General features: G+C 41.4%; 1 protein-coding gene across 5 annotated transcripts in view; it reads right to left on the bottom strand.

Moving 5' to 3' along the window:
• The window catches only part of ST7 (suppression of tumorigenicity 7), a 102654-nt gene that overhangs the window by 46556 nt on the left and 36329 nt on the right, over positions 1-19769 (bottom strand). For 4 of the 5 annotated variants that reach the window (XM_056845774.1, XM_056845773.1, XM_056845771.1 and 1 more), the window contains exon 2: positions 2477-2559. In XM_056845774.1, the coding sequence (XP_056701752.1) occupies positions 2477-2559 (83 nt within the window). Of the gene's footprint in view, positions 1-2476; positions 2560-10430; positions 10449-19769 lie in introns of those variants that run through there. The other variant, XM_056845772.1, reaches the window with a different exon arrangement.

Consider the following 19769-nt stretch of genomic DNA (forward strand, 5'->3'; position numbering starts at 1 on the left):
ACTTGCAACTCCACTTCATGTCAACAAGCTGGGACCTTATTTGTTTTATTTTATACACTTTATATGCCTTTCTTGCAGAGACTCAAGGTAAACTATAAAATTAGGAAACAATGCAATAAAAAACAGCATAAGACATACTGTAAACAGACCAAAAACTGGATTCCAAAAAGAAAACAATGCAGAGTGATACATACAACAAACAATGCAATAGACTACAACCTTGTCCCCTTTATAAAAATGCCCTGCTGTCTCACCAGTGTGTGTGCGGGGGGTTCATCACAATCTAAATAAAATATCACAGAGCGTAATTAAACAGTACGTGCAATTCTATTACACGTTTAGCTGTTTTTATTGGATACAATGGAGCCACTGGAGCCGTGATTTAAAGGATGAAATTGGCACATGTCAGAGAAGCTACTGAATCCTTCCCTTTCATCCCATTCCTTCATGGAAATCACTATCCAAGTTGCGTTTGGCCCTTATGGGTATTTGTAATTTTTCCACAGTGAGGGACACAGCAGCTTGTGAGTGGTGATTTATTAGCAGGGGAATGGTGTGCAGAGAAAAGGTTCACTTGTTTTTCTCACCTCCCTTTAAATCCTAGCCCCAGGACTGTACTGCTAAAAAGAAAAGAAAAAACAGTAAAAGCTGTCATGGAATGACATGTGACTTGTGGTATGGCAACAAGCAGCACAGTCAAATACTGAAGGCAACAAGGATGTGAAGCTAGGGCTGGAAAGATGCAATTGTACAGAAATTCAAGAACAAGAGGAATAAGAACAATTATTGGTCTGTAATTTTTTACTGGTTCTCCAAGGACACAGTTAACTTTCTTTTTTAGGAGCAGGAATATTAACCCAGTCAGAAAATACATAGATCAGCTAAGATCCTTTGGGGCAAGATGGAAGCCTTGTGCACATAGACACTGCGCGCACACTGGGGAAGCAGGGAGACAAAGGCAGACTCTTCCCTGAAACCCCACAATTAAGTTGACAACGTGAACAGGTTCACTGACATCAACCATGACATCTTTAAATGGTGTTAAATCCCCACTGGATAACATTTGTTCAGTTCAGGGCATAAAGAAGTTTAGATAAGATTTTTCAGAACTGAAGAATCTGTATCTCAGCATGAAGGGGGAATGAGGGTGTATTATTGCACATGATATGTGAGAGTTTGGTAAATGAATGTTTTACTGAGAAGTAGTGTAGGCCATGAGTCGGAAGCGACTTGATGGCACTTAACACACACAGTGTAGGCCATAAAGTCAGCTTCATCTTAGACTCTAGTTGTACTCAGACATCATACTTACCAATGTTTAAGGGGAAATGTGCATAAATCAGCTTGTTGCCAGGCTTGTTTACTCACCTCATCCCATCCCCCTCATTTCTAGTAGTGGGGGAAGGGGAGTAACTCTAGTTAACTTGTGCTCCTGTGTTCGTACATCACAGGTAACTGTAGTTTTTAACTATGACCCTCAGTGCAAGAAAGATGAAGGAATGTGGAAACAAGATGAGCTCATGCACATTTTCCTTTAACTACAATTAAATGTGATGTCTGAATGCATCCTATGACAACAAAAATTATGAATACGAAAAATTATGAGTACAAAAATACAAAAATAAGATCTAATCCCAGGTGCCATGTTACCATGGCGCCTAGTATTTTCAGCAATGATTTCACTGTTGCATCTCTCAGCAGCACACAGTGGATGCATGAACAGTTGGATCCAATCAGTTTTTCCATTGGTGAAAACGGAAGGAAAAAGTCCCCTTCAACCACCAAAAGGCTGTGTTTCGGATCATGGAACCTGGATGGGGGGGAAAGTCATATGGAACGGAGTGGGGAGGCTGTAATAAGGAGGAGAATTGGACAAGATTAAGCATAAAAGCTAGCTAGATCTGCAGCTTTCCCTATTGGATCTAATATTCAATTCAATGGAACTTCTTGGAGCAATAATGAAATTATGAGAAACTGGAGAGAATTTAGTTTAGCATTAGATGTTTCTTTGTTGTGGCGACAAGTAGAGTTACCCTTCTGCTACAACACTTTTATCACAGCTTCAATTAAATTATGAGAACCTGTGAAGAGGCTAGGATTAGGTTTTGTGATAGCAATAATTTAAAAATTTGGTCATTAAAACCTTTAACCCTGAAGGCTGAAAAATGAGTCTGGCACCTAAATTTCTGGCTTGGCTACTAGAGCCAAAGAAAATTTGTCAAGGCCTGGCCTAATGATCTGTTCAAATATTTAAAACATCTAAGACATTATTTTTTAAAAGGTTAAACCAAGAGAGTTATCTACATGGAAAGAGACACTGATAGGCTACTTTACTAACAGAAATGCTTTTAAATACACACAGTCACTGAGGAAGGGGTGAGGGTGAACAGCAGAATTTTGTCGATGGTGAATCTTATTTTCCAAAATATTATATCAACAAAATTTGTGAAAATTAAATATTACATCTTGTACTCACCAAAATAAGCCCTGAGATTAATGAAGAAGTGCCTGTTAGGGCCACGTAGAACTTGGGGGTTAATGTGTTCAAAAACATACTCACTGAAAGAGACAAAGGGGGGGGGAGAAGTCACACAATATTCTCTGCTCATTCATTAACTGCACATTCAGTTAAAGATAAATTTGTTTTTATTTTAAAATTATCTTCTACACCACTTCCGTGGTCTTCTTGGCAGTGAAGAGAAAGCAGCAGCTTTGCTCAGCAGTGAGCAGCTCCACTCTGCCCTGAACCATTAAAAAAGAACTTCATGGAAATCCTGTTACAAAATTTGCCCCAATAAGACAAGTGTATTATGGACAAACGGATAGTAATTCAGGAACTGCAACCAGGAAGCTATAAACTGAACCCATCCTGAGGAGGAGGAGGAAGAGGAGGAGGAAGAAGAAGAAGAAGAATTGGTTTTTATATGCCGATCACCTTCCCCCTCCTGACAACAGACACCCTGTGAGGTAGGTGGGGCTGAGAGAGTATGACTAGAGAGTATGACAGCTGGCTTCATGTGAAGGAGTGGGGAAACAAATCCAGTTCACCAGATTAGCCTCCGCTGCTCATGCGCAGGAGTGGGGAATCAAACCCAGTTCTCCAGATCAGAGTCCACTGCTCCAAACCACCGCTCTTAACCACTACACCAGCTGACCTAAAGGAAGCCAGTCCACACCCACAAATTTGCTAGGAGGAACTTTGGAGATTCCACAATGCTGTTCAGCATGAAGGAGGTCCTCACCTTACAGAGGAAATGGTCTGTTGTCAGAGTGTAGTGACCTAGATTGGACCACCACCACATACAGTTGCATATCCAGAACTTTAAGAGTTACATGTTCAGATTCTCTGTCAAACAATTTTATGTTGCATACTTAGTTTTAAAAAAATCCATGTAAATATGATGAGTTGGATCCTGTGAACAAGTTCAAGAAACAGATTACTTCTTCTACCTTCTTCTTTGCAGCTCCCTGAGTAAGCACACAGACACACAAAAAGCTGCACTTTGGGGTCGGAGGACCCTCAGGAACAGAGTGGGATGCAGCTTAGAAGGGATGCAGCTTGAGGGGAAAATGGCAGAATACCCCATTTTGTGCAAGCTTATCCATGAACAGAGCCAAGAGCCCGTGCAAGAGGATGGGGGGTGGTTTCTACCCATTCCCCCCTTCTTTTGCAGTCCTCCAAGCTGCTCCTACACATCCCCCAACTCTTGTGAAAAGCAATTTGAGATTTAAGGAGGTTGTGTGGGGAAGTGGGGAGATCTGTTCCTGTCAGGCAGCAGGACCCCACCCAGCCATACCAGCTTTCTCCTCCATGACAACAGCATGCAGCCAGGACAACCCTCTTGCACCAATGGCCAGGCTGTGCACTGTTGGGATGGCACCAGCCTGTCCTTGCTTGGTCAGGATTGAGGCTGGCTTTGCACCACCCACCTGAGCTACAGAGCAATCAGGGAGGGTGAGCAGCATACGGGGCTGCAGGCAGGCTGCAGGGATGGCTTCTGAGGAAAGAAGCAACCCAGTGGGCCTCTGGTGGTTCGGGGCTGTAAGAGTCAGGAGGGGCTGGCCTTTGAAATAAGAAGATCCTGGTGTTGCTACCCCCTCCACTCTTCTCACTGAGTCCTAGCAGGCCCTCTAGTGGTAAGTGAAGTCACAATGGAATGGTGAGCCAGGGGCAGAAGAAGCACCACAGTTCCATTTGTTTGTTCTGTTCACTTTTCACAGAATCCATTCAATTGATGCTAATCTCTATGGAATGTTTCCAGGTCACAAGGGGAAAATGCATTTTCTGGAATGGAGATTTACACCGGATACTGTTGAGGGAGGGGAATCTGACACATATTTATTTTTAAATGAACATTCCTGGTCCCCCACAGAAGCACTCCTTGTACTGTTTCTGGATCTTACAACCGGTGCTCATTCTCTTGTTTCATGTAACGCATGTGTCCAGCTTCCTTCCCAGGATATGAAAAAAGTACCACTCATCAAGCACCAGTTGTTGTAAATGCAGCAACGGAACAATCCAGGCTTCACTGGAATCCACGCCCTTGCTAAATAGGCCTGTGCCAAGCAGCTGCGATTATGCGACATCTCAAAACTGCTATGGCAATTTTATTTCAAGACATATTAGGCTCAGCAGATGAGGCAGTTCTACATATGGCAACAAAGAACATAAGTACAGCTTGCCACAAAACACTGGTCAGGGCGAGGCACAGAGTTTGGGGAAGGAGTGCCCGGGGCAGGGAGGGAGGGGGTGTGCCAGGTGCTGGGAGCCCCATGGGTGGAAAGAAATGTGCCGGGTGGGGCTCACGGTGTCCGCCCCTGCAGAAAGAAAGGGAGGGAGAACAGTAGCCAGTACAAGTGGCAGGCAGCTGCGCCTCTGCCTTGGCAGTGCTCCTTCTCCCCATGCCCGCATTGGCTTCCTCCCTCTCCTTGCACCCAGGGCAAGTGTCCCTGCCAGACCTCCCCCACCCCCAATGTTCATAAAAATGAACTGGATTTCAGCATATATAGCAGATCCAATGAACCTTTGGTAGGAGTGCATTGCCACCTCTTCATATGGAGAACCAAGGGACAAACTGCATTATAATTTTGACACCTCCTTAAGATTTAACATGTACTAAGTTTAAAATAGCAGGATTAAACTGTACCTCCAATACTGGATTTGGCTTTGTAAAACAGAATACATTGGCTTATTAAAAAACACACCTGTAACATTTTAAACTTGCATTTCTGGACGCTATGATCCTATGAAGGCAAAACAAACAAACCAACCACACCCTCAAACCAGATGGGGCCTGGGCAGTGCTCTCAATGTTCTGCCATATGACATGTTCTGCCACATGGGGCTAATCCCAGTCCCTACACACCATCTCTCAACACTTAACCATTCCTCACTCTTCTCTGACATCCAGTTTCTGCTAGGCATTTCAAGAGTATGAGAAATATACACTTTTTAGAGCAAAGATTGCAGCAGATAAACTTTTCTATCTGATTTACACACATTATCATCACTGAATTTACTCACAGAATATAATGTTTGGTAGGGCTTCCTGTTTACACAGCTTCATGGCATAATTTATGAGGCTAAGCTTTATTAAGTGGGAAGCCACCAATTATAACTCATGATTGGGGCATCATTTAATATGATTAATGGCTAAGCACCTGCTCAACTTGCTCCTCCTAATTCAACAGAAGATTTCCCTCTTCTTTAACTGTAAAATCAGATTTTGAAGGGCTAGCTGTGTCAATCGGTTGAAGCAAAAAACAAAAAGGGTTCTTGTGACACTTTAGACGCGCCCCCCACAAATTTTAGAGTAATGAATTTTGTGTCCTACAGTTTAAGACCCCATAAATCTTGTCCGTCTTTTAAAGTGCCTTGAGACTTGTTTGTTTTTGTGAAGTCAGACCAACACAGCTCCAAACTAGAAGGCTCATTATGACCTGTCACCAGTACAAAAACATACCTCTGCCTGAGTGACAACATCAAAGACTACCTTTTCTGTGTATGCCACTAGCACAGACTGAGAGATCTTATTGACATCTCCCATGGAGAATATTTCAGTACAACCTTCCCCCGACCTTTGAAATGTACCAGAACTGAAAGGAGAAAAAAAATCATTTGCCTGTGTTGTTGGTCATGGTCCCATCTTTTCTCCCTTTACCCCGTTAAGCTCCATCTCCTATCACCTACGGCCATGCACCTTCTTTAGACAGATATGAAGTAATCTGAATTTTAGCCTGACCTCAAATATTTAAGAAGACAAGATGATGAAACATCCCTGACCATATCTCCAGTATGTTTCTCCTTCATAAATAGTAACCAGGGGAAGCACCAATTTGGACTAGTATTAGGGCAAGGGTAGAAGTGAACTCTGTCCTCCATACTGTGTCACCTCAAAACAGTTGCCCACTTGATATATATCCTGTTGTGGAAAACAAACTGGTACTTTACAGGAAATTTGTATGTTTCCCCAGCAGGGAAAATAGCAACTTTGGGGGGCCACTTCAGGTTGGGAAAACTGCATGGGTGAAAGAGTTAAATCCCTCCACCCACCATATTGCTGTCTTAATTCAAATTGAGGCCTTCTATAGCTGCTATTTATAAAGGGGGAAATGCATCTCCCAACATCTTGTCTGGTTTGACCCTTTTAAAAGTCTGATCCTGGGCAATTAGTTCTCTATGGATTGGAACCAACCATCTTCTCTGCTTATGAAGAGGGAAGGTGGGTTCCCCTTTGACCACCCTAAAAATGCTAAGCTAGGGATCATAGGATCTTCATTTACAAAAATCAGGATGGGGGCTGGAATAAGGAGGATAATTTGGGCAAGAATTAGTGAAAAAGACGGCTGAATCCAACTCTGTATTAAAAATAAATAAAGCAGTGCTATTACCATTCTTGATAGTATGCTGATGAAACAGCTCATTCAGAATTTTTATAAATTTGCATTTCATAGTGGGACTTTCATACCATAAATTGTAATTCTTGCCTGTTGTAGATCCTACAAGTGAAAATCTCTGTCTGAAGGATCGGGAACAGATGCTGCTGTAGGGTAGAGCTTGGCTGTTGGCAAAGGATTGTTTGGTGTACTGAGGTAAGGGTTGCCAGCTTTAGGTTGGGAAATATCTGGAGATTTTTGGGGCATAGGTGTTTGGGGAGGGGAGGGACTTCAATGGGGTATAATGCCATAGAGTCCACCATTTTCTCCAGGTGAACTGATCTCTGTCGCCAGGAGACCAGTTGTAATCCCAGGAGATCTCTAGCTACCACCTGGAGATTGGCAAACCTAGTTGAAATAAATCTTTGTGGTTCTTCTTCTGTTTTTCTTTTTTCAACAAGGAAATTCCCTGCAGTGGTGTCAGAAATTTTCACAGCCATACTCTCCTAACCAGGTTTGTTTCATGGGAGAAACGAGTCAGCAAAACAGTTCAAAGCTAACTCTTTGAATCCTGTGAAAATACAGTGCTGTGATCAAGAAGGCAATGTGTTGAAAACCAGGCTCTAACACCCAAGCTCCATGGAGACCAAGCTATAATTATCGACAAGTGGGAAGTTGCACTTCAAGCTGCCTGTCAGCTCAGCTGCATTAGCTCTTTTAAAAGCTGCTAAATATGTTTTAAAGTGCCATGCATTGTGGCACACAGAACAATCATCAAAGTCATTATTACTCACCATCAAAAGGAGAGATTTCGAATTAAGTTATACTTTATAAAAGAAGAGTTACACTTGGACATCTGTAAAATTATCAACCAGGTCCCCTAGAGCTGGGAGCGGGTCATACCTTGTCTGACTGGATCTTGCATTCATTTGGGTTCTGCTAGAAATACCTACTACTTGCCTATCTTAGTGTTTCTTGGTCTTTTCTTCTTCTCCATTTTTAGACAAGGACTTCATACATCCGACAAAATGAGTTCTACCCCACAAAAGCTTTTGCTGCAACAAAGCACAATCCTAAATAGAGTTACTCCAGTCTAAGCCCATTGATTTTAGTGGACTTACACTGGAGTACGTCTGCATAGAATTGACTATCAATATATTCTTTTTGGCACCACAGGGCATCTTTGCATGGTCATACCTAGAATCCAGAATGGCAAGTCTACATCAATGGTCTACATCAGTGTCTCTTCCCACATTGTCTACATCAAGTCTACATCAATGGTCTCTTCCCACATTGTGTTATTACCAGCAACCCCCAAACAATGCAATGGTGGGGGTCACATATGGGGAAGAACTGTGTGCAACAAATGGTCCAGTGGCTCTTCCAGCTCAAGACTGTTTGACCTCATTTTCCAGGACAAAATGAAACCACATATGGATAAACCAGTCTTCATTCTTTGTCTTGCATTGTTAATTGGACTGGATTGGGGAACACACTCGTGTCTAAGGCTACAAACCTTTCAGCATAGTGAAATTTCTTCCTGTGAAGACTGGTATAAGCAGCACCTGTATCAGTCTGCAGGGCATCTCACGTCAGTTCAAGACCAATGAGAGATTCCCCTTGTGAGCCCAGTGGGGGAAGTTCTTCTCTGTCAGGGATGGTTGGAAAGGTGTAACGTAGCCAGTCAAACCAAGAAAATGAGCAGATGCATTTGCAAAAAAAAGGAAATAAAGTATTTTTAGAAAGCCACAGAAAATGTTCCCCAAAATAAGAAAAGGCTTGGGAAGAAAACTACAGTTCAAAGGAAGTGTTTGGCACTGCGCCTAAAGTGGCTACATACATTGAGTATTACAGACAATTAGGGAAATTAACCACTGATAGTAGCTTAATGCCAGCTATTAAAAGTTACCCCAGACAGCAAAGTCTTACAGCCTGCTCTTATATATATATATATATATATTCTAATTTGGGCAAGTCTCAAGAGAAGTAACATCCACAAAGAGTGAAGTAGCCTCTGTGAATGACTCTCTTTACCCCTTTCTTGTTGATTGAGCACCTTGATGGTGAGATGATGCCCTTGGACTGATTTTGGAGATGGCATAGGATACAGAGAGCAAGTAAAGTCTCAAGAGAGGAGGACTCAAGAAGTTTCAAACAGATGTGTCCTCAAAAGAGAACAGATGTCACTCAGAACCTCTGGGATGGTTCACATATGCAGCTATTTCATTTAAACACCTGATAACTCATCTGATTGTGTCAGCTGTTTCCATTTCTTCTAAACCAAAGAACTAATTTTATATATCACAGTAGATCTTACTTTTGCTGGCATGCAAAAAGCAGAATGTATAATCCCCAAGGACCCTGCAACGGAAGATTAAAAGTCATACATTGATACAGTCTAAAAGACTACATATTATATTTTCGCAGCATCTTTTCTCATACAGAATTATTTTCCAGAAACCAACATGTGTAGATGCTTTCAAAGGTGCAGGAGTGATGTTTTGTTGTTGTTGTTGCTAATTTCCTATTGCTGCTGTCCAACATCCAAGCAATATTATTTTAGGAACTTGGCTGATTTTCTTCCCCTGTATAAAAATGATATGCGAGGATACTGTGTTGCCTAAACCAGAGACTGTATAAAAGCCGCCCTCTGAAACATTGATGACACTTCTAAGAAAGCAGAACCTGCACGCGCTATTTCAGGTCTTGCTGTGGCTGGGCGTATGCTGTGGATTATTAGCTAAACCCCCGAGAGTCATTACCTCTTCCCTCAAGCAGGTTGATAGCAGGGTTTTTCACCTGGGAGCTTGCTTGGGTTAATTTAATAGTCTTGTCTAGGAAAACCCTTCAGAGATTGCTTCGCAAATCCCAGCCAGAAGGCTAACAGACATTAACTTTGCAATGATCTTGCTGTCTGTGATTTTAAGTACTCTGTTCTGATGCATGCTCAGAACTGCTAATGACTATTTTACAGGGAGAAAGCAATTCTGTTGGTGGGGGACACATAGAAACACAAAATAACATATGCTTTCTCTCCAAAGTTTTTTTCTGCTTTTTATTTTTGCTAATTTTGTAAACCCGACCACACTTTCCCCTGCCCTGGAGGTGGGTAAACCACAGAGATTTAGACACATTTTCAATGGTATCACCAGCCTGTCACAAGGGCATAAAACTGTCAGTTTCTGGTCCTAATACATTCCTTTGTCTTTATTAGCTCTGGGGAGGAAAGAGCTTGGAAAGCGCCCCTTCTGTTAATTACAGTGCTGCAGCTGTCCACTAGTATTCTTTCAGTCCTGACTGTTTTACTATGCAGGACTCCCACTCTCTGCTAAAAAACGTTTGTGAGAAGTGTGGATGGAGGGGTGAAAGCCACTTTTTCTGAGATTAAAGACTCCTGGGTCAAGTGGCTGCAAACTAGTAAGGTGAGATAGATATCAGCCAGGCCTGAGACAGAAATGAACTTAGCATTAGATTGTGAAAAAATCTTCATATAAAGCCATCCACCAAAATGGAGAAATGCCCCGACACAAGTGACTTGCTTCTGTTGTTATTACTTCTGCTATGATTCTCAAAGTAGACACTCTCAGATGTCAGCCGTGGTAGGAATTGTGACCTCCGGGTGATCCCTGTGGTTGACAAAATGTTCTTGCGATGGGCAAGATCTTTGAGTGCCTACTTTGTATCCTGCAGCAGAAGCACATATTATTCACACTCCTGGGGAACAGGACATCTGATATCATTTGCTCGCAAAATGCATGTGGGAGGAAATCCTCTTTTTAAATCACCATTACTATTTTGCAGTTTATCATTACAGAAAATATAAGTTCTGCCTACCAATTTAGAGGGGACCAAGCTAACACATGTTGCAAGAAACTGCGTAAACTGGGAAGAACAGTTTCGAGAGAATCAAAGAACTAATCAAGGGGCTTTTCCACACAACGACTTTTGTTCTGACTTTTCTCTGCCACCGATCTGCTGGCATCAGAATCAAATTTAGCATGCACCTTCTGTATGTCTCCCCACCCCCTGCAGTTTTGCAGTTTTCATGTCCGTTTATTTTCTTACATACTGCTGCAATACTATTGAGTTTTCTGAGCAAGGGTGCTGTTGACATCAGCAGTGTCAGTGGTGTCACGGCACCACTACTCCTTTTTCCTCCTTTTCCCATGTGAGTGTGTGTATGTGCTGTATTGATATACTGCTCAAAGAGGGTTATGCCCTGCCCTCATGTCCCCTTATAATTTGCTTATTGAGCAACCACCTTTCCGCCATGTCAGTTTTGACTTTACTGGCATCATGTTAAACGTGCTACTTGTATGCACAAAGTTACTGCCCACAACATGAAGTGATTTGGTTGGCTCTAACAGTACTCCTTGGCAGTGATTGGCTGAAAGACTGTAGTGATGGCGATTCTCTGATCGGTTGTGTGGCACTGAAGAAATGTGCATGCTTGAGAATTGGCCCTGGACCCCATCAAAATAGAATGAGATAATAAATCCCCCCCAAAAGCAACAATAAAGAAGAAAATATTTAAGGAGGAAAGACTTATGAAGAGGCACATCTTATATCAACATACCACTGACAAGTGTGCATTTATTTTAAACAATTGCCTATGCAGGAAAAAGAATCCTTCTTTCAATGGTGGGGTGGAGGGGAAAGGGTTGGGGCATGTGGAGACAGGCCTAGAAAAGCAGTGATTACTCCTGTGCCATTTTATAGCAATACATCAATATCGTGGTAGGTCACTATAAGGTGAGTTTTAAACAAACAAACAAAATGAAAACTTATAACTCCTTGGACTCTGAGTTCTTTTCAGTATGGTATAGTGGTTAACAGTGGCAGACTCTAATCTGGAGAAATGAGTTCAATTCCCTACTCCTCCAAGTGAAGCCTGCTGGGTGACCTTGGGCTAGTCACAGTTCTCTCAGAACTCTCTCAGCCCCACCCACCTCACAAGGTGCCTGTTGTGGGGAGAGGAAGGGAATGCAATTGTAAGCTGCTTTGAGATTCCTTAAGGTAGAGAAAAGTGGGGCATAAAAACCTGCTCTTCTTTTTCTTTCCCTGATGCCATTAAAAGGCAGATGTCCCACTTGTGTTCCAAGGAAGCACCCTTGAGCTCAAAAGTGGCTTAATCTAACTCAAGGACATGTCCATAACATGTGGAACACTCCACAACTTTCAGTAACAACAAGGAAGAAATACTACAGCCCAACAAGATTTGGGCCTTCTTATGCTTTCAGTTAATTTAACTGTCTAGTGACTAATAAGCTTCAGCTCCTGGATGACTTCCATCTTTATAGGACGAGTGCTCAACTACTCAAGCGGTAGACAGCACATGACCAACATACAAAAAAATGGAAACAGGAAACCAGCAGTATAGCTATTGTCTTCCCTGGCAAAGGCTATCAATTCAGTATACTATGTTTGGACTGAATATGTGGCTATTGCATTTGAACTGGGGTAATCCCACAAATGCTACAATGTAGTGATAGGGGCAAACTTTGAGCAGACGTCTGGACAAGCTTTTCAAAATCAAGACTGGACACAGAGAAGGAAGCAATGACAGCCTCTTGGGTTATGTTCAACCAAAGCTGTTAAGGGCTTCATAGATCAAAATCAACACCTGGAATTATAACTGGCAAAATATTTTTTATGTTAAACATATTACATCCAACTAGAAAAAAAGTTACCACAAAAACAGGGCAAACCTATGTAGAGTTACTCCAATCTAAGCCAACTGAAATGAATGGGCTTAGACTGGAGTAATTCTACTTAGGACTGAACTGTTAGAGCTTTGAATTTCTAGACTCTGAGGTTTCATTTTTAGGGATCTTCCAAGTACTAATATTATTGAATCTGATATGGGTTATTTTAAATGCATTTAAATTATATTTTAAGGTTTTATTGATTTTTTTTCTGGGTTTGTAAGCCACCCTGAGCCTGGCCTTCAGGCTGGGGAAGACAGGGCAAAAATGCAAATAAATAAATAAATAAATAATGGAAGTACTACTCCCCCTCCACTTATTACCTATCAAGATGGTGCTTTACCATGAAAGGTATTGGTAAAGCAATGCCTCTCTTACTGAATATGGCAAGAGGTATCTCTAGATGCCTCTGTGATTTTCTCTTTAAGATAACAGTGCAATATGAAATATTGATTAAAAACTGTTTCTTTCTGGGGCTGAAGCACATAGACGGTTCATTAGGCATCACAAGACAAAAATAGCAACCGCACATACTAGGGGATGGAATTTACTAATGCTTGCCAACAAACCTCTCATTCCTTGTATGATGCCACCACTTATTTCAGTAAGGGTCTATTTTAAATCACGTCTGGTACTTTCAATATAATACATAAACTGTAAAGAGAAATTAATCCATCACAGTTTTATATAAAAGAAGTCTGACATGGGTGACATGCTTCTATTGTCCAACAATTCTTCTTATTTTATGCATTTTAAACATTTGCAGGTTGAATCGTATAATCAAATTAGCAGAGTGGGATCTTCCCTGCCTTAACCTTCCCTCAGCAACCACCTGCATACTCCTAAAATCCTCTTATAAGAGCGAGACAATTCTTGTAAACAAAATGCACCATGGCAGGTGAATGTGCAGCAAGGTGAGGAAATTAGGTAAAATCCCCCCCCCCCAGCCTTCTTGGGTAGATAGGATCTTGATCCATCCTGCTTCCCCCACCAGCAGAAGGGGGAGATGATTTTACCCACTTTCCTTTCTTCAGTGCAGCTCACCAGAGTACATATATTTTGCGCATGAGGATTCCCTAAGCATCTGCAGAGGATTTTTGGAGTATGCAAGAGGAAGGTCTGCTGTGTGAACTCTTTCCACTTGTGCTCCTGTAGGATCCAACCCTCCTTCTTTCCATCATCCAAATCCAAACTACTGCTCAACAACAATCGAAACCAGGAAAATAAAACATAGCTAAAACCATAAAACAGTAAGTACCGTAGTACACCGGCCAGGTGTTTGAAAGCTGTGACAAAATGGCTGAAACAGACTTGACTGAAATTAAATCCATCAAAGATAGAAGTCCTGTGGCTGGGTCGAGGAAGGCTGGAGGCGGTCCCCCAAAGACCGTTACACTCAACTAACAACAACTTGCTGGTAGTCCCCAGCCTGAGAAGTGTCCGGCTGTCCTCAACCAGTGCGAAGGCATTTTCAGCCTTGGCCCCAGCCTAGTGGAACTCTCTATCCAGTGAAACCAGGGCCCTGCTGGATCTGTTACAGTTCCATAGGGCCTGTAAGACTGAGATGTTCCGCCAGGCCTATGGTTGAGGGCAGCAACAGTTTCCATCGTAGCTGGCCTCCCTTCCCCTTCCTTATCTGGTTTGATCTGATTCGGGGATCCTGACTGTTCCCCTCCAGGCCGGCTGCTGACTTGTATGTTAAAAAATTGGGTGCCAGTCGGATTTTAGAGTTTAGGGAATTATGGTTTTAATTGTAAATTATATTTTGGTATGCTAATGTAATATGGGCCTTATTGTAAATTATGTTTGGCTGGGATAGAGCAGGGTATACATTCAACAATAAATCAATAAAATAGAATCATCTGTTATCAATGATCAGTTATACCGAATGCCCTTTGAATAGATTGTTTCCTTGTCATTTGAACCCCAACAATGTAAGTCCAAAAAGCCTATCCTAGTTCCATGGAGTTCTCTAACTTATGTAATACTACTGAGAAAGCCCTATCTACCACTTTTGTCTGTCTTACATCCTCTCTGTTAAAAAATTTTTTTTTGCTTGTACACAAAAATTTAAATTAAAAGGTCAATGTGGAAATATAAGCAAAAAAAGTAACATTATTCTAGTGTAATGCTTTCTATTGTATAATGGACATAAAGGGATCTTTTTAATGGCGATACTCACACTCAAAGTCTTTCCTAGAAAGTATCACAAGTAGAAATTGTTGGCTAGGGGGTAAAGAAACAACCTAGAATCCTGTGTGAAGCATAGGAAATATATATCTATAAAGCATAAATAACAGTTTTGTACAGAAACAATAATATTTAAGAATCAGAATTAGGATGGTTATGATGTAACATGAGGAAACAAAACACATACGGTAGTCTTCCAAGGAGCCTTCCAGGCAGAGAAACCGCTTCACAGTTACTGTTACCAAGGGAATGGTTCTCTCTCTGAGGCACCCAGTGAGTCCATCTAATATTTATATGGGACTGAATAATTCAAAATGTGCCACTACTGAGTGGTCAGCTAGTGGATAAACTATCCATTCTCACTGGGTCTTGAGTTGGGGCTTGAGATGTAGCAAACTTTAGATGGCTGAAGGGTTTTTGCTAGACAGAATAAAAGGCCTCCAATACAGGACAGTTGGGGGAGCTATCAGCAGTTGCAAAAAAAAAGAACTGAAGAAGAGTACAGCAGAGGAAAGGAGGGAAGAAGCCTGTGGTGCGGCTAAGCAGCTTTCTTTCTTTCTTTCTTTCTTTCTTTCTTTCTTTCTTTCTTTCTTTCTTTCTTTCTTTCTTTCTTTCTTTCTTTCTTTCTTTCCTTTGCAACATTTACTAGCCGCCTTTCTACCTTATAGGAACTCAAGGCAGCTTACAATGTTAATAATAATAATAAAAGACATAAAAACTACTTGTTAAAATCAACAATTTAAAGCTACCAGTATGCAGAACAACTAATCAAACGCCTTAGAGACCAACAAGATGTTCAGGGTATAAGCTTTCAAGAGTCAAAGTTCTCTTCATCTGTGCTGGCCTCCCTAACTTCCCCCCCTTTTTATTGTTTTTTTCTTATGATTTATGGGGGGAATGTCTGACTGCAGTGTTTCTCAGCAGCTATTCTCTACTGAGCACCATCTCTTTATTATTATGGTTATTTATAGTTGATTTTACTGTTTTAATGTATATGTATTGTGGATTATAAACTGGTTTTAATGTTGTTACCCGCCCTGAGCCTGGCTCCAGTTGGGGAGGGTAGGCTAGAAATGTAAAGTAATAAATAAATAAATAAATATCTGAAAAGGGGAGCTTTGACTCTCAGAAGCTTATACCCTGAAAATCTTGTTGGTCTCTAAAGTGCTACTGGACTCGGATCTAGCTGCTCTACTGCAGACCAACACAGTAACCCTCTGAAAGTAATCAAAAGCTTCCATGAATAAAACTGTCTTCAGCCGCCTTCTCAAGATCAAGAATGTGAAGGTCAGACGCACCTCCCTGGAGAGGTGGTTCCATAACCATGGGGCTGCCACTGAAAAGACCCTTTCTCATGTAGCCACAAAACAAGATTCTTTGGTCAATGGGATAGTCAAGAGTGCCTCTTCCTCTGATCTTAGTTCCCGAGCAGGAAAGTATGGGAGAAGACGGCCCTTCAGATACCCTAGTCCAAAGCCATGTAGGGCTTCAAAGGTCAAAACCAACACCTTGAATTGGTCTCAGAACAGAAGCCAGTGTAATTGCTGTAGGCTTGGGGTCACATGATCCCAGTAAGTGGCCCTGGCCAACAACATTTTGCACTAGCTGCAGCCTCTGAACTATCTTCAAGGGTATCCCCAAGCAAAGTGCATTGCAATAGTCCAATCTAGATATAACTAAAGACCTTGGTGTCTTCATTAAAGCATCTTCAATGAGAACACCCCGTTCACCACAGGGAAATCATGTAAATATTTAAAATATTTATATACTGTTTTTCCCCCAATCACCAGGACTCAAAGTGACATATAAATTTTAAAATAAAAGGAAGCATGCCGCAGCCTTCACTCAGGTTGTGAAGCTGACTTAATAATAATATCAGAGGTCAGAACCTACCACCCTCAGAGGAGTCTTTAATACAAGCATGATTCATTAGATCTGTTATCCAAAAATGATAAAGAATTCCAGCTACACTTGGCTGTTGATTATTCATGGGTCATTTACAGGTCACTATATTTCTAAAACTCTGAACTCTAACCACAAAGAAACTGTAACCCTGCTATTGCTTATTCAATCACTTTAGTATATGAATGTACCCAAACACTATGGTCATCTTCTGAGGTACTTCTTTGGGTGCTCCTGCCATCTGAGGCTAGATGGGTAGCAACCTGAGAAAGAGTCTTCTTGGTTGCACCACTAACATTATGGAATTCTTTCCCCAAGGAGATTCATCTTTCTCCTTCTATCATTGTCTTCTACAGGTAAAGACTTATTTGTGTCGTCTGTGTTCCTTCACTGATTCTCCCATTGAAATGTTTATTTGTTTATGTGTTCTGTTTTAATTATTTGTTAATTGTTTTAGTTGTGCTTTTAATCTTGTTTTAATGTTTTATTGTTTGCTACCTTGGGGACCCTACGCTGGGTAGAAAGGAAGCTTAACATGTTTTAAATAAACAAGTAGAGTCCCATAGAATTTTTCCCATAGAATATGTGACGCTACAACGAGATTCTGTATCTTTAAAACAGATTTAGAAACAGATGCTGATATACTCTTGTAATAAAGCTTCCCCCACACTACATCAGATCCAACAGTAATACCCTGAGTAAAGGCTTACGTGGGGCAAAGTTATGTAAGTTTCACACAGAAAACCTACAGTCATGCAGATCTTTAGAATTATTCCTTCCAGTCCCTTGTGTGTGAACAGCATTAAGAATGTTCTACATCATTTTCTAGTTTCCTCTGAAGTAATAGTAGTACTCAGTAATGTATACCTAAACTGCAGCAAGAACTGTAGCACAACAGAAAGGCGCCTGGGATGAGGTAGGGGCTAAACGAAAACAGCAATGCCATCCCTTCATTTCTGCACATGCACACCGAAATTAGCAAAAGTATGGATGTGGAACACCAAAATTAGCAAAAGTTATGGAGGAGGCTTATTGCTGCAATATACCTCATTAAAAATAGTGACCAACTGAGAGCATAATCAATATTTTTGTATCATTCGGTGCTTTCAAGGAAACCATAAAATTAACTCATGTTCTGCATTAACATTTACTCATATTTTTTACTCATTGGCTACTGGCTTTCGCTTAGCAACATGGCAAGGATGGGGTAAACTGCAAAGAACACATTATAAAACCTGTAGTTGAAGCTTACAACTGTTTAGTCAGAAATAAGTCCCACTTTCTTCAGTGAGGCAAGTTGTATAGAATTATTACCTCATTTCACTTTTTCTTTAGATCAGAAATGATCATTTTGAGCATTTCTGTTGATCAGTAACTCCAATGGACTCATACACAAGTGATATTAATATTAATAATAATAATAATAATAATAATAATGGTTGTTGTTGTTGGTGCTGCATTAAGAATAACATCAGAGTACCTGTACCTTACAGAAGTACATAGGGAAAAGCAGATGGGTTTCTAACCTCCCAAGGAAATTAAGGTCTGAAAGACTGGATGGACTGGGACAGAAGAGGGAGACAAAGACAGAGAGGAATGAATACAGGCCCCTAAGCTACTAATTCTTGGTTGGTATATAAGTTGGTATATAAATTATGCAAATTATCTGAAAAAAATGGAAAGACAGCATATATCTGCAATAATTAATGTTGAATAAAGTATTTTTCATCTGCTAGAACTAGACTACAGAGAGGGACAAAGAGATTGGCATGACAGCACTGTAAAAAGGTAAAGGTAGTCTCCTTCTGCAAGCACCAGGTCATTACTGCCCTATGGGGTGACGTCATATCACAATGTTTACTAGGCAGCCTATATTTATGGGGTGGTTTGCCATTGCCTTCCCTAGTAGTCTACACTTTACCCCCAGCAAGCTGGGTACTTGTTCCGTACCAACTCGTACCAACATCAGAAGGATGGAAGGCTGAGTCAACCTTGAGCTGGATACCTGAAAGCAACTTCCATCGAGATTGAACTCAGGTCATGAGTAGAGCTTTGACAAGTACTGGTCCCCATGCAGACAGTGAAATCGACACAAGGGGCGAGGGTCAAAGGGAGGAAATGTTCTGCGTTATCTGAAAGAACATTTCCTATCTGGGGCAGGCTAGATGGCCAAAACAATGCTGGAAGTGGGTCCTGCCCCTTCTTGCCACCATGCCTTCTCCCACCACCATATTCTTCACACCATACTCCCTGTACCTGATAGATGGTCAGAGCCAGCAGGAGAGAAAGGCTATGTCACCATGTTCCTTCTTCCCTACAGCCCAGGATAGCACAGGTGAAAGCTGATCCGTGCCATGCCAATGCTTCTCCTCATCAGTCTGGGCACGATGGGGAAGGCACGGTGAAGTCAGGTGCCATTGTGTCCATGCTCCTTTTTGCCAGCTGCACCACAAGATGGGGGCTCAGGGCAGCAACCCACCAGGATTTTCCCTGATGAACAGCCAATCCGCCCCTTCCTTGTATACTGAACAATCCAGCGTCCCCTTAACTTCAAATTGGTAGAGAAAATACCCTACCACATGCACATCTCTCTCTCTCGCTCTGTCTCTATTTGTGTGTGTGTGTGTGTTGTTGTTGTTGTTTTCCAGGACTTTCTAACTACTCTTAAAAGCTGCAATGGAAAGAAATTGTTCCTTGGAAAATGAAGCCACATTCACACAGGCCTCATAACTCCATAAAAGTTCCATCTGTTCTCCCTCCATATTAATTGATCCATGATCATCCAATTAATTTGTTAACCCTTGCAAAGTTCAGCTCTTCTTCCATGGGTGAAAAAAATTGTGTAAACCAGCCCCACAGCTGAAAAGTAGATGACAAATTCCCCTTTTGTTGTTGCCTTAAGCCTCGTGATATCAACTGAGAAAAGAAACAAAACACTACCACACTAAGGAGTGAAAAAGATCCTACTGTACATACGTCTTGAATGAATGTTACAGGCATAAGTGCATTGGTTGTGCTCATTTGTTTGTTAGGTTTTTTGGAAAAAACAAAGATGCAAATTAAATGGAAATGCCTGGTTTTCAGTGTCTGAGAATA

This window comes from Euleptes europaea, chromosome 3, assembly GCF_029931775.1.
Source record: "Euleptes europaea isolate rEulEur1 chromosome 3, rEulEur1.hap1, whole genome shotgun sequence".
NCBI classification, from domain to species: Eukaryota; Metazoa; Chordata; class Lepidosauria; order Squamata; family Sphaerodactylidae; genus Euleptes; species Euleptes europaea.